The sequence below is a fragment of the Pelodiscus sinensis genome, chromosome 10, assembly GCF_052426305.1.
Source record: "Pelodiscus sinensis isolate ZL-2025 chromosome 10, ASM5242630v1, whole genome shotgun sequence".
Taxonomy (NCBI): Eukaryota; Metazoa; Chordata; order Testudines; family Trionychidae; genus Pelodiscus; species Pelodiscus sinensis.
In genome coordinates, this window is record NC_143061.1 from 30,465,871 (window position 1) to 30,481,792 (window position 15,922).

The 15,922-nt window shown below is 41.7% G+C and overlaps 1 protein-coding gene across 1 annotated transcript in view; it reads right to left on the minus strand.

Moving 5' to 3' along the window:
- Window positions 1-15,922, minus strand: part of HPS3 (HPS3 biogenesis of lysosomal organelles complex 2 subunit 1) — a 37,428-nt gene that overhangs the window by 5,229 nt on the left and 16,277 nt on the right. Inside the window, exons 9-15 of the mRNA XM_075937698.2 lie at window positions 15,192-15,373; window positions 14,695-14,875; window positions 13,823-14,053; window positions 10,876-11,061; window positions 9,141-9,329; window positions 8,247-8,351; window positions 52-258 (exon numbers count right to left, since the gene is read on the minus strand). Coding sequence (XP_075793813.2) covers window positions 52-258; window positions 8,247-8,351; window positions 9,141-9,329; window positions 10,876-11,061; window positions 13,823-14,053; window positions 14,695-14,875; window positions 15,192-15,373 — 1,281 coding nt within the window. The remainder of the gene's footprint in view (window positions 1-51; window positions 259-8,246; window positions 8,352-9,140; window positions 9,330-10,875; window positions 11,062-13,822; window positions 14,054-14,694; window positions 14,876-15,191; window positions 15,374-15,922) is intronic.

Here is a 15,922-nt window from a genome sequence, read left to right on the forward strand (position 1 = left end):
CAGACAGACAGAAAGACAATAAATAACTAGATTAGTATTTTAAAAGCTCACCCGATTTTCATCTTTCAGCTCATGCTGAGCATACGGTATGAGTGCTTCAGGACACTTCTCTAGGAGCTTGTCAATGGATTTCTCATACTCTCCTGCCCGAGTAGTGCATAGAACATGGACACTGAGACCATCATTATTGTCTTCTGATAACAGTTCCAAGAAAGGCAGAATTGAAGCTACATCGACTGATGGACCACATAAGAGAGACTGAGGACAAGAGGAAAACTTGCCATTTGTATTTCAAATAGACAAAATACTTGCAAGTGCACCACATTAATTTAAAAAGGAATAGTTTTAAAGTCAGATACTGCTTGGTTAAACAATTAGGCCAAAATACTTATTAGAATGAAAGAATATGTAACTATTATTTACATAACCCTTTTGATCATTTCCTATTCCACCATTTCCACAATTACTCTTTCAAGAATTCAGCTTGACTGACAGAAGTACTGTTGTAGCAACAACTTGACATCATATCTACATTTGTCAGCAACACACTGAGCTGTTTAGAAACAGGTTTAAACAAACAATCTTACTTCATTTAGCCCCAATGCAAACTAAACTTTGCCCACCCTAAGAATCAAAATCACCTAAGAATTTATGCTGGATTGTTAGATCATTGTAAACAAGTCCTCCACTAAACCTAGTGTCATTCCTGTATTCAGTCACGAGAGCTGCCATTAGTTTACAAAAAAGTACACAGACTTGGCATTGACAGTTCATCCCTAAAAACCTTTGATAAAAAATTACTGCCTTTCGCCATCTAAGAAAAGACATTACTCAATTTACTATGTGGCCCTCTGTGACCGGCCATTGTAAGCACCCTCTGGCAGCTACCCTCAAGGACTGCTCTGAGGGGGGATACAAGCTCAGCTCAGAAGTTCGAAGCTCTGGCACAGGCAGAGAGCATAGCTGATTGGCAAGGGGAGGGGCTATCACTGAGCAAGCAGCTAAATGGAGCTAGCTGCCTGCTTGTTCTGAGGAGCTCCCAGAACTGGTAAAGAGGGAGATATGGAGACAATTAGTTGCTGGGAGATAGGGAGTGTGTGAATAAGTTAGTAATTAGCTTATGAGGAATCAGGGGAGGGAAGTTTAGAGCATCCCTCTGCAGGAGGAGAGAGAGGCAGAAATTCAACACTCTCAAGTCTCTTGGGAAGGGGGAAATAAGGGGCTGACTGCATGAGGTAAGTGGGGGAAGAGAGGAGGTGGTACTGGCATCTGTGCAGTGAGGCAGAAGCAGGGGGCAATTTGCTTGGGGTGTATGACTAGCTGAAGTCCTCTCTGACTGGGTTGGGGGGGGGGGGAGCAGGCTGCAAGGGAAGCGTGTGTGCCAGGACATTTGCATGATTGCATTTCAAACAGAACACCACTTGTCATCACCAACAGCCCACAACTTAAACCCCTGCAACGTCTTATCCACAATCTACAACCTAGCCTGGAAAATGACCCCTCATTCTCTCAGGCTTTGGGGGAAAAAGGCCAATCCTCACCTACAGACAACCTCCTAGCCTCAAACAAATTCTTCCCAGTAACTACGCAACACATCTCCATCATAATCATCCAGGAACCCACCCCTGCAATGAGCCCTGGTGCTAACTCTGCCCACACATCTACAGTAGGGAATTTCATCACTGGACCCAACAACATCAGCCACTACATCAGGGGCTCATTTAACTGCACATTCACTAATGTGATCTATGCTATCAAATGTCAGCAATGCCCCACTGCCATGTTTATTGGCCAAACTGGACAATCTCTATGGGAAAGAACTAATGGACACAAATTAGATATCCGAAAAGGCAACACACAGAAACCTGTTGGAGAACAATTTAACCTTCCTGGGCACTCAGTGGATCTCCAAGTAACTGTGTTGTATCAGTCCAATTCCATAAGCCAAATACACAGGGAAGGGTGGGAACTTAACTTCATTTACAAGTTTGATTCTTATAAAAATGAAATGTACAGAGATATCGGCTGGCTCACACACTACTTTCCACATCCTAATGACTTAACTAAACAATGGAGATGCTAATTGTTCTTATCAGCCTCTTGTAACTACTTGAACAATCTATTCATTTTTTTCTCCTTTTTTCCTCCTTCCCTCCACTTCCCTTATTTATACCTGGATCTGGACTTTTAATACTCCAGTCATCTGAAAAAGTGGGTTATGCCTACGAAAGCTCATGATACCATCTACATATTTTGTTAGTCTTTAAGGTGCTACTAGTCTATTTGTTGTTTAAGTTTTTCTAGTTACAGACTAACTTGGCTAACCCTTTGAAACTTCAAACAAAGTTTGCATAGGTGTTAATGGCTTAAGCTTAGAAAGAAAAATATTATTTTAACAGAATGTGTTTGGAGTGTTGCAGATATCTAAGGCTACGTCTAGACTGCAAGCCTCTTTCGAAAAAGAGAATCTAGACTACAACCAGTACTTTCAAAAAAGCAAGTTGCTTTTTTGAAAGAGAGTACCCAGGCAGTCTAGATGCTCTCTTTCAAAAAAAGAGCACTTTCGAAAAAAGGCGTTCTTCCTCATAAAACGTAGTTTTCTGCGGTCGAAAAAACTGCCGTGTTCTTTCGATTTACTATTGAAAGAATGCAGCAGCAGTCTAGATGCAGGGGAACTCCCCCCCCCCCCCCCGCCACTTTTTTCGAAAAAAACCCTGAAGTCTAGACACACCCTAAAATTCTAAACAATGATTTTTTTAAAAATCTGTGTTGCTAATACTTGTATTGCATGTATTAATACAATCTTTGCTATTTGATAGGATTCTGGCTCTTATAAGTCAGAAGTATCAAGTACTAGCGTGAGCCGTTAGAAAGTTTGATACATACTCCAAGGGTAGTGTTAATTTTCTTTTTTATTTGATTTCATATTCAATATCATAAGCACTGCTCCTTGTTAAATATCCCTTGTTTTAATATATTTTCTTCCACCTATATGGACTGCTTAAATGATGTGTGTGTGTTTTGTTTACACTGGTGGTGCACATCCACACTACCTTAATATTGGTGGTGCACATAAGAAATTTCAACCCGCCCAAAAGAAATTTCAACCCACCCAAGGATAGAAAATGTTAGAGGGAACACTGGATATAAGCCTCTGCTGCTTTGGATCCTCATGTTTCAAGCTCCTACAGCAGCGATGGGCAACCCAGACTAGTGAGTGGGCTACACGAGTAGTCCCTCCTTCATCTTAGTGGGCCACAAGACTGTTGTAACCAGATGATCTCATGGAATAGGGGAGCTTTGCTACCGGCTCTTGGGTATCTAGAATTTGCAGGATGTGCTGAATGAACCCTAGCAGCACTTGGAATGAATTCAGAAGGCACGCATGGATCTCACAATGTTGTGTGCAATCAGCATGCACTTCACTTCATGTGCTCTTGCTTTACATGCATGTCACTTTAGGAATATTGGTAGGAAAAAAAACTACACAGACAGAAACCAGTGGAATCTGGTAACCCTGTGCATGGGCAACAGTAAACAAAATGGGTGCAACAGAGAACCCCGATGGTTGCCAGTAGACAGCAGCACTGGTTCCTCCTTCAACCTCTCTGGCATGTTTCACGGACGCTGACCTATGGTTACTCCTTGGAAATGGTACCATTAGTCCACTTGCCCTAGGCCTTGCGTGGACCCAACACTCTGCTCCCCCAGAATTCCACCCAAGCTGGATGGTTTACAGTTTACAGTGATGCTTCTGGTTTACAGTTTTAGTTCTCTCAGGGGCCACAGTAGTAGTGAAACAATCACACAAACTGCATATTCTAACACCCTTATGCTCTTTTTCTATACCCCTCATACAAAACAGTAAACATCTGAAACCAAAATGTCCCTCACTTTCTATTTCACTCTTCTCTTATGAATCCTTGGGGAATCACCTGTATCCAGGAAGGAAAGCAGGTAGCATATCCCTCCTCAGGCAGGCTGTTGTATGCTAGTTGGTCTCCCTTTCTCATGAGTCCCTTATGCAGCTTATGTGATCTTGCTCTCTCTTAGTGCACGCTATTTTTTCCTGTGTGTTTATTTAACCCCCTCCTGGACACTTGACTTGTTTTGTTTTCCTCCCAGTAACTTCTATTACTCTCACCTTCCTTGCTCCTTTCTGGAGTAAACTGATTTTCTAAGGACAGTTCAGATATTTGCACCTAAATAGGGTTAAGTCCTCAGTATCTTCTTACTGTACCTGCCTGATACGTGCGTGCTACAGGCTCTATCCACAATCACAGAATCATAGAATATTAGGACTGGAAGGGACCTCGAGAGGTCACTGAGTCCAGTCCCCTGCCCTCATGGCAGGACCAAGTACTGACTAGACCATCCCTGACAGACGTTTATCTAACCTACTCTTAAATATCTCTAGAGATGGAAATTCCACAACCTCCCTGGGCATTTTATTCCAGTAATCACCCTTAGAGTTAGGAAGTTTTTCCTAATGTTCAACCTAAACCTCCCTTGCTGCAGTTTAAGCCCATTGCTTCTTGTCTTATCATCACAGGCCAACGAGAACAATTTCCCCCCCTCCTTCCTGTGACACCCTTTTAGATACCTGAAAACCGCTATCAGTCTTCTCTTTTCCAAACTAAAAACCCCAATTCCTTCGTCCTTGCCTCATAGCTCATGTTTTCAAGACCTTTAATCATTTTTGTTGCTCTCCTCTGGACTTTCCCCATTTTCTCCACAGCTTTCTTGAAATGTGTTGCCCAGAAGTGGACATAATACTCCAATTGAGGCCTAATCAGTGCAGAGTAGAGCTGAAGAATGACTTCTTGTGTCTTATTCACAACTCTTCTGTTAATGCACCCCCGAATCATGTTTGCTTTTTTTGCAACAGTGTCATCCTGTTGACTCATATTTAGCTTGTGGTCCTCTATAACCCCTAGATCCCTTTCTGCCGTACTCCTTCCTAGACAGTCGCTTCCCATTCTGTACGTGTGAAATGGATTGTTCCTTCCTAAGTAGAGTACTTTGTATTTGTCCTCATTAAACTTCACCCTGTTTACCTCAGACCATTTCTCCAGTTTGTCCAGATCATTTTGAATTATGACCCTATCCTCCAAAGCAGCTGCAACCCCTCCCAGCTTGGTATCATCTGCAAACTTTATATGCGTACTTTCTATGCCAATATCTAAATAGTTGATGAAGATATTGAACAGAGCCGGTCCCAAAACAGACCCCTGCGGAACCCCACTTGTTATACCTTTCCAGCAGGATTGAGAACAATTAATAACTACTCTCGGAGTATGGTTATCCAGCCAGTTATGCACCAACCTTATTGTAGCCCCATCTAAGTTGTATTTGCCTAGCTTATTGATAAGAATATCATCGGAGACCATATCAAATGCCTTACTAACGTCTAGGTATACCTCATCCACCGCTTCTCCCTTATCCACAAGACTCATTATCCTGTCAAAGAAAGCTATCAGATTGGTTTGATATGATTTGTTCTTTACAAATCCATGCTAGCTGTTCCCTATCATCTTACTACCTTCCAAATGTTTGCAGATGATTTCCTTAATTACTTGCTTCATTATCTTCCCTGGCACAGAAGTTAAACTAATTGGCTGTTAATTCACACCTCCAGATCAGCTGCTAGAAGTGGGCCTCATCCTCCTTGATTGGATCCACCTCATCATCTCCAGCGTGATCCTGGCCTGCATATTTATACCTGCCTCTGGAAATTTCCACTACATGCATCTGACAAAGTGGGTCTTTGCCCACGAAAGCTTATGCTCCTACACTTCAGTTAGTCTGTAAGGTGCCACAGGACTCCTCACCGCTAATTGGCTGTAGTTTCCTGGGTTGTTCTTGTTTCCCTTTTTATAGACAGGCATTATATTTGCCCTTTTCCAGTCTTCTGGAATCTCTCCTGTCTCCCATGATTTTCCAAAGATGATAGCTAGAGGCTCAGAAACCTCCTTAATCAGTTCCTTGAGTATTCTAGGATGCATTTAATCAGGCCCTGGTGACTTGCAGGAATCTAACTTTTCTAGGTGATTTTTAACTTGTTCTTTTTTTATTTTATCTTCTAAACCTACCCCCTTCCCACTAGCATTCACTATGTTAGGCATTCCTTCAGACTTCTCGGTGAAGACCAAAACGAAGAAGTCATTAAGCATCTCTGCCATTTCCAAGTTTCCTGTTATTGTTCCGCCCTCTTCACTGAGCAGTGGGCCTACCCTGTCCTTGGTCTTCCTCTTGCTTCTAATGTATTTATAAAAAGTCTTCTTGTTTCCCTTTATTCCTGGAGCTAGTTTGAGCTCATTTTGTGCCTTTGCCTTTCTATCTTGCCCCTGCATTCCTGTGTTGTTTGCCTATATTCATCCTTTGTAATTTGTCCAACTTTCCATTTTTTTATATGGCTCCGTTTTATTTTTAGATCATGCAAGACCTTGTGGTTAAGCCTCGGAGGTCTTTTGCCATATTTTCTATCTTTCGTACACAGCGGAATAGCTTGCTTTTGGGCACTTAATAACGTCCCTTTGAAAAACTGCCAACTCTCCTCAGTTGTTTTTCCCCTCAGTCTTGATTCCCATGGGACCTTACCTATCAGCTCTCTGAGCTTACCAAAATCCGCCTTCCTGAAATTCATTGTCTCTATTTTGCTTTTCTCCCTTCTACCCTTCCTTATAATTGTGAACTCTATGATTTCATGATCACTTTCACCCAAGCTGAAATGATGAACCCAACACACAAGGAGCATGCATGACACAGCAGATTTTCATAAATTATTTCACAATATCAATCAGAATTTGTAAGTTGTCCAGAGGTAGCTTCAAATGATCACATTCTTAAAAGTACTTCTGTGTTGGTGCAAACCCTCTCAATACCAAGAAAGATTCATTTCACGCTGTTTATTCTTCGCACAACATCCAAAACTTCCTCTCCTTTCTGGCGACTAAACTACTTTAATCCATATTAAGGATGTTAAATTTAGATTAATGGGTTAATTGAATAGTTGATGCAATTTGCATCGACTATTCAATTGGTAGATAAGGGTGCCTCTGCCTCTGAAGTGTAGCAACGGCCTCAGGGCTGTTGCTACACTTCAAAGGCAAAAGTGCAGTGGGGAGCATGGGGCCAGTGGGGGGACTTAAGTAGTTCCCCGCTGACCCTGTGCTCCCCGCGGCATTTCAAAGAGGCAGCACCGCATGGACACCGCATGGGGTCCACCTGGCGCAGCCACTTTGAAGCACCTCCTTCACTTCCCCCCCTTGCTGCCTCTTTCTTCTTGCACTTGCTTATCGGACAGCCGACTGGTCATTCACATAGCTAATCCATATAGCATGGCAAGACATGTGTAATATACCACTCCTGAACACCCTATCTTGGCTGGTGATAGGACTAGATAGATAGAGAGAGAGATTTGACATTTTAAAATAGTTTTGTTCCAATCTGAAATGAAAACCAAAAGTTTCAAAATTCTCTGAGAAAGTCCTGAAGTGGTCTGCCTCACAGGCAGCCTAACAGCCTGGCTGAACAGGACCCTGAAATCCTAGAAGCCCAGGTAGCTGTGAAGCTATGAGCTAGCTGCTACAAAGTTCTTGGCTCCCAATTAGCCCCCAAAACAGGCTGCTGAGGAGCCAGGATGCCAAGCTGACAGGAAGCCTCACACATTTCTAATAGAGGCCTGACTGCTTCCCATCAGACCTTCACAGAAATCAAACCACCTCAGAAAGTTTTGATTTTAACAAAAGGGCACTTTCCAATGGAAAAATGTTCTTTTGGAGAATTGCTGATCAGCTCCACTCAAGATCAAGTTCAGGTCTCCTCCTCACCACAAAAGTGCTCAGACATCAGCACGTGTCCAGAGTCCCTCAGACAGAAAAAGTATACTAAAAACTCTATCCTCTCCACCCACTTGCACTTGTACCCATTCTGGCAGCACTCTCTACAAAGCTTGAAGAAAATCCAGTTGCTCCAACCAAGTCAAATATTAATCTCTATTCACATGTGTAATCTAACAGCCACTAAGCAAGGAAACAAATTTAAATGGTTGCTTGATTGAAGAAATGAAATCCAGTTTTACACAAATTAAGGCAAATACAAAAAAGTTGAAGAAAAAATAGAGACATTCACAATTCAGCAAACTCTTTTGCACACAAAAGTTTGAAGGAACAATTCTTGATACTTAAAGGTAAGGATATGCTTAGGAGTAGGGGCCTCAGAGCGAAGATAGAAGGGCATCGTACCTGTACTTTTGAAAGATCTTCAGGATTCTTATCACATGCAGGTCCCAATGACATCATGAAGGTCACCCAAGGGAAAATTAACCCATAATGATTACAGGAGTTTATCTAGAAAAGTTTCAAATCAATATGGTCACATATGAAACCCCTTCCAGTGAAGGACATTTCTAAATAAAGGATGCCATTTCAGAAAAGTTGCTACAGTTTCTATCTTGGGTAACTATTGAAACTAGAATAGTTGAATGAAGTACACTTTGAAGCCTAATATTCAATGGTCCAATGATTTATTTCACATTTGTTAGCCAGAAACCTCTCCTACAACCATCAAACAATGCAAGGCTTTAGCTGTTCACTCAATGCCTTTGCTACTCCATTAGTACCCTATTAAAATTACTATGTGAGCAGTTCAGATGGCACCTTCCCCTATTGTTTCTCAGTTAATACATCTAAAACTATGTTAGATTCTCAACGCAAAGGGCAGGGAAATCCAAGTTCTCCTAAAGTAACATCTCTCATTTAGCTCCAGATTAAAGATAACCAAAATCCATGGGACTTTTTCAGGACAAAGTTCTAACTATTGTAAAGAATGTACATGTGTTGAGAGTCAAGTTCATCCTTGAAAAACTGCCATGTCAAACAATAGGTAAATAACTTCACATCAGTACCCCTGCATTAAGGACCTGTTAATCAAAAGACAGTAATTCTTTGCAAGAATTACTATTTGATAACTCAATATGTATACTTATCTGCTCGCATTTCACATTACTTTTAAGGACAATTTATCCAGAATTGAAGCATTCCAATTTGGTTTTATGGCCATTCCTCTCACCCATGTCCTCGCCCACCTCCATCCCCACAGTCTTTCATGCAAATGTATATGTACACTGTTATAGTTACCAGATCCTCTGTTGTTTTCAGTGGCTTGGAATCAGGAAGCTGTTTCCTTGATAGTCTCCAAATGTACTGTGAAGTAAGCTTGAACAAAAGCTCCGGGAGTATTTCTCTCTCGGGACCTGCTACAAGGAGGGCTTCCCAGAAGTCTACTAATAGCTGAGGGGTAGTATCTTCATTCTTCCCACAAAGCATCTGAGTACCACAGAAAATTCACTTATCAATAAAAATCAAGATCACTATTACATTGTCTCATTGTTTACTTGTACTTCCCTGTCTGTCTATATCCAGCACTACCATATCTTAAATTGCAAACTCTTTGGGGTCAGGAGACTGTCTTTGAATGGTACCTATCATGGGGGGGGGGGAGGGCGCTTGTAGGTGCTATGGTAATATACATGATAACAGCAACAGAAATCTGAAGGAACAAAAATTTCCATGGAGATGATTACATTTCCCTCTACTTGTTGAGTGCGTTCCTATTTTTGTTTAAAGCTGATATCTTTCTAATACATGTGATCCCAAACACTATGCTGAAGGACACCACCAAAGAGAATGCAACATATTTGAACTCTTTGATTCCTTAATATATAGGCTTGGTTTGCAAGAAACATTAGTAAGTTTTTGTTTTGCTATTAATGGACAATGCAACGTGTTTGAAGAGACAAAATGTTGAAGCCATCTGAAATATGTCCACACCTAAGCAAGTCTCATTCTATCAGAAAGTTGGGGCTAACGTAAAGGAAACACTCTCCAGTTCACTTGCCAGTAGGAGTTAATCAGACGGTCCTATCAGGAGTTTGGAAGACTGTAACAAGGGGGACCCCATCACCATGGGACCTTTTACTAAGCTTTTAAATGCTGGTTGGACAGGTTGGGGACCTCGATTACTGCATTCACATTTAACTCCTATGCTTGAAACCAATTACAGTGATGGTTTTCAGTGACTTGGTAACTACATTCACCTACACTCATGAAATTAAAGATATTAGTGAATACTTATGATGAAAATTTAAAATTATGGAAGAAAGACCTCAACTTGCCTGGGGTGGGCAGAGGGAGGTCATTTGGCTCTAAAATGATTGAGACCCCTTATAATGAAGAATAGACAAGTTGTGTGGAGCAAAGAACTCCTTAGTTCTAATTCCTTCTCTAACACAGGTTTCTTTTGAGGTTGGGGATAAACCACTTGTTCAAGTTTTTCCATCTGGAATGTGTGGATGGCTCATCTCTCTCCCAGGCTTGTAAGAGTTAATTACTTCATTTGTACAATGTTTTTGAATATGTGCATAGAAGATATATAGCATCACATCTGACTTGATACCCTTTAGAAAAGGATTTATAAACTATAATATTAATCCTGGGTGCAATTTTCAGAAGGGGCCTAAGAAAGTTATTTACCCAACTCCTATGAAATTTTGCTTCTCTCTCTCTCAGATGCCTTTGAAAATCCTAGGCTCCAAGATCAATGTGTGCTCAATTGAACTGACAGAAGCAAAACATAAAGATAAATTTAATGCATTTCTTTGGCTGAATTTAATGGCTGGGCTATTCACAAAAAGAATCAGTTTCTTACTCCAGCTAAAATTTTTACCAAGTTTGGCCATTGAGTTTTCATAACGTTTTTCCTGCTGTAACTCCAAGGACACTCTGTTTTGGTCATCTCTAGTTAACACCAGGCATGGGCCTTATAGAAGCTAAATCAAAACCAAAAATGCAACAACCCTGCGAATAGACAAACCTTGAAATAAGAATCTGCTTCTTCCAATTCAATTTTATTGTTCTCATGCAAAGCCAACATCGAAGCCACCAGGAACCCAGGCTGTGTCTCCTTCAGGTGAATGGCAAGTTCCGTTGGAACAATGCGCCCTTCTCTCTGCTGCCTCAGAAGTCTTGGTTCCCCAATAAAGCCACATGCCAGCCTCATCTACAAACACAGCCATTTACAAGTTAGGCAAAGAATTCAACCCTTCCCAAATTCAGAGCTTACTCAAGCAAGCAATTACCTGTATAAATTAGCAAACTTACTAATTTATATAGGTGAAGTACCAGGAGGACACAGGGAGTGAACTGCATCACTTGCATGGGCACTGGGGCTTTTGGCTCTGTAGAATCTTGGATCTCAGCCACACTTAAGTCACAGTGCTGCCCTACAAAGCAGGCCAATCATGCGCCTTATATGACACAAGGACTTTGCGCAGGGCTGCCATACTTTACCCTTAATTGTGTAAAATTGTATTCCCTTTGTTCTTACTCCAGTTCCATGAGTCTGACCTTCACTCACTGGATATACACAGAAAACTAGACTTAACTGTAAACCAAAACCAACGCATTGGGTGCTTTTGAAAACCCCTCTGGATTTCCAATGGGACTTGTGCTCCCAAATCAACGAGGTGATTTTGAAAAGGCTTCCTGTGAACAACAAAAATTAATTTGGAGCAGTATATACTATAACAGCCCCTTGCTTCCAGAGGTTTAAAAGGACATGTACTTCGCAATAGAAGGCTTTCAGAGAGTCAGCAAAGAATAGAAATCTTTTCAACCCTAACAGATTCAGGAAAACTACTTTTTATTCATCAGCAACTGCCATTTATGTTGCAAATGTTAATCATCATAGAATTAACCTGGCCTCTGAGGCTCTCTTAACTCTCTCAAACCCTACCTTGTGCCTAGTTTTAAATTACTACATCAATATGTTTTCATTCAGCCAGAAAGAGATGATCATGTTTTGCCATGGAAAAGATAGCAGGTGGTACTGAACAATAATATAGCTAGCGCTCTAAACACAGGAGTTCTCAAACTTCATTGCATTGTGACAACAAAAATTACTACATAACCCCAAGAGGGGGGACTGATGGCTGAGCTCGCCAGAGCCCCACTGCCCCAGGTGAGAAGCCCCAAACCTGAGCCCCTTCTTTCTGGGCAGAGAGACTTCAGTCCCAGGCTTCAGTCAAGAGCTTCAGTCCCAGGCACGAGGTCTGTAACCTGAGCCCCACTACCCTGAGCTGAAACCCTCAGGCTTCAGCCTAGGCCTTGAGCAATGGGGCTTGGGCTTCAGTGGTGGGCCCCAGCAAGTTTAAGTCATTCCTGGCAACCCCATTCCCAACCCACAGTTTGATAACTGCTGCGCTAATGTATCCTAACCTCCACACTCTGCCGTTGGGAAGTCAAGGCCAAGTATGTATTTAGTGATGGTTGTGGCAACAGTCCCAGTCTGTGATGTACCCCGGCCTTATTTTTGCCATAAATTAGACATTTATGATAGCACTTCCAAAGCCATTTTTAAACAATGTTTAAAAATACAAAAGGAGTGAGCTCACTCAAGAGCCTGGCACAGTCCAATCTCTCTTGCAATACTCACCTTTAAGAATCCTGACCAACCCTACCAACCAACTTTCAGCTTGTGGCCTTTAACCTCACACATGGGTTACATCTGTGTGAGAAACATCAATATCAGGGTTAGATTTTTAGGCAGAGTATAATGGCCTCCCTTCAAAGTGTCTATATCTATACCTCTGAAGACTGACATCAAGCCCTGCACTTTTGCGCTGCAGAGCAAGGGTGCCATTTCGAGCACGTAGTGGGGGCAGTGCGCTGGGACGTGGCTAGCTTTTCATCCCGTTCCCTGGACGCCAATGGAGTGAGGGGAAAGAGCTTGCATTCCTCTCACACCTGGCTGGTGAAAGGAGCTCACCAGCCAGGTGTGAGAGGAATGCCCGGAATACAAGCACTTTCCCTTCACTCCCTTAGTATCTGGGGAACGGGATGAAAAGCTAGTCACATCCTGGAGTGCACGGCTGCTGCCTCCACTACGTGCCCAAAATGGTGCCCTTGTTGCAAAGGCTACTATTAGGAATGTTAAAACAATTAATGGTCTCCAATGGTGACCTCCGCTGGCAGCCAGCCATGCCAGGCTGGGGCAGCCTCAGTCATGAGGGCCCAACGGAAGTGGAGGTGGGACTCAATAGCCACAGTGGGGATGGTAGTGGTGCAGGAGGTGAGCCTGCAGTTAAAAACTCTTAAAGGAATAACCATTTAAACATCCCTAGCTACTATACTCCAACTAAACATATTTATTTACTGTACTTTGATTTATAAACACTTAAATAATTTTATACTTAAATTTACTATTTAGTAAGTAAGTGATTTACTATTAAATATTATAAAAATTAAAATGTGAATCAAAGTAGTAATATTTTAATGTTACACTTCTATGAATACTAATGGGCAGTCTAGCTTCCCTGAGCAACAACCCAAACAAACTCAACACATACCTCACTGACCCACCTCTTGTCAAGCTACGTCTAGACTACGCATCCAAGGAACACGTTTGCTCTTCCACTTTTTTTCGTAGAAGAACAAATGCGCTCTTTCGGAAAGCCCTGTATACCTCATTTCACGAGGCAAAAGGGCTCCACCGAAAGAGGAGGCTTTTCCGCCATTTGGCTCCGTCTAGAGGAGGAAAATCCTCTTCTGAAGAAAAAAAAAAAAAAGTGGAAAAAGCTTTTTCTGCAAAAACACCACAGTCTAGACCTAGCCTCAGATGCCCACAGATCATTAAGTGTGTGGCGAAGATCAGGATTTCCCCCGTGCCATGAGACACAACCTTGCACCAAACCAGTTGATTTGGGTTTAACAGAGAATCTGCTACCAAAAGGAAAGGTGACTACATGGGCAGCATTCTGTACCTCTGTGTAACAGTCCAGTTCATTTTTATATGCCTTGAGGTCTCCCATTTTCAAAGCCATGGCAGCTTTGGTTAGTGTCAACAGCACTGATGGCATAATCATTTCCACTTCCTGCAAAATCTCCATTGCCATCCCGGGACATACATTCTTCATGAACGGACTGCAGAGCACATGGGGCAGGTGGTTTGGTTCAGCAAGATGGAATATTTGAAGAACTTTGGCTGCTGATTCCTATTAAAATAAAAGCCATTGAAAATAATCATGATTTTCTGGATATACATCGGAATGCAAAAACAAAATTCAGCTACTAGTGTGTAGAAATTGTAAACTTGCTTACAAACATGAGGGCATATTGTAGTTGTAAGCCACAGCTCACAGTAGTAGGGGCAAAGGAACTCTACCTGACACCATGGCCCCAGAGAGATTCTGTCAACTCAACTAAGACTCCTCTGAGAGACTTGGGAGAGTAAGGATGAGGTTTCAGTACCATTTAAAGGTGGCACTTGGAGATGTGACTTGGGTTTAGTTCATTAAATTGATAAGGGTAGGGAGAAAAAAGTCTGGACCTAAATTTTCCTAGCATGCCTATATCCCCAGCCTTGGTCAAAAACCAGAAAACGTTCATGCACCATGACAGCCAAAAATACATACACATTCTTCTGATGAGAGTCCTGAACAGGAAATGTCATTGATAATCTCTTTGCGTTTTCAGAAATTACCTTTTTGGTCAGCAAAACTAAAATGTGCCTCTTACATGTAAAGGAGAATAACCACGAAACAACAGCTATGGAGCTTTAAGCAATGCCCCCTTTATAAGGGTCTCAAGTTCTTCAGAACAGGAAATAGATTAAAGACAAAGTTCCTAGTCTTACTTTGCTTAACTCTTCATTTAAATCTTCATAAAGAGAATGATTTAAGTAAAAGATAAATCCTTTTTCATATTTCTGTGTTCCACCCTCTACCAATGAGTCTATTCTCTTCAAAACTTCAGTTATGGATAAGCCAGACATCTTGTAGTAAGGCAGCGCAAGATGGTAATCCTTTATGTCAAACCTGAAAGCAATTGGAGGGGGAAAAAGAGTTGAGGATCTTTGCAGCAATAATTTTAATTGTAAGAAGGATTTCCCCAATCTGTAAAGTGTTTGAGGCTGGAGACATTTCAGCATTCACATATTTCTAGACCATATTAAAGTCAAGACTACAAGTCTAATGAATGAAAAGTCAAACTGAGATGAAAATCTTAACACACTCTGCCAAGAGACACTATATGCAGTGTAAGTATAAAACGAAGAGACCAAGTGATCCTAAAATTGATCTAGTAGGAGAGCATCCTGGGAAACCAAAAATTAACACCTTTCAAAATACAAACCTGCTGTAACAGTCTCCTAACTGAGCACAACTTTCTCTGAATGCTGCCAGGAGTTTCTCTCTCTCTTCTGATTCCATCAGACTGGGGTCCATTAGAGCTGCTCTGACTAACAAATGAGCCTCACTTAGAAGATGGATGCAACTCTCTGTTCCAACATTTTCATATGTCTTACTGTACTCTACCTAGAACACATTAAAGAAATACTTAGATCATTAGCTCACAAGGCAGAATGTTTATAAATAGTTTTAAAATTGTCAGAAGCCATTTTAAATCTTGATTGATTATATGGAACAGTAGGTGTGTAAATACTGGATAGGATATCAGAGCAAAGATGCATCTCAGACATCTAATCGACTTCATGGGCTACGTCTACACTGGCATGATTTTCCGGAAATGCTTTTAACGGAAAAGTTTTCCGTTAAAAGCATTTTCGGAAAAGAGCATCTAGATTGGCAGGACACTTTTCCGCAAAAGCACTTTTTGCGGAAAAGCGTCCGTGGCCAATCTAGACGCGCTTTTCCGCAAAAAAGCCCCGATCGCCATTTTCGCGATTGGGGCTTTTTTGCAGAAAACAACTCTCTGCTGTCTACACTGGCCCTTTTGCGCAAAAGTTTTTCGGAAAAAGACTTTTGCCCGAACGGGAGCAGCATAGTATTTCTGCAAAAGCACTGACAATCTTACATGAGATCGTCAGTGCTTTTGCGGAAATTCAAGCGGCCAATGTAGACAGC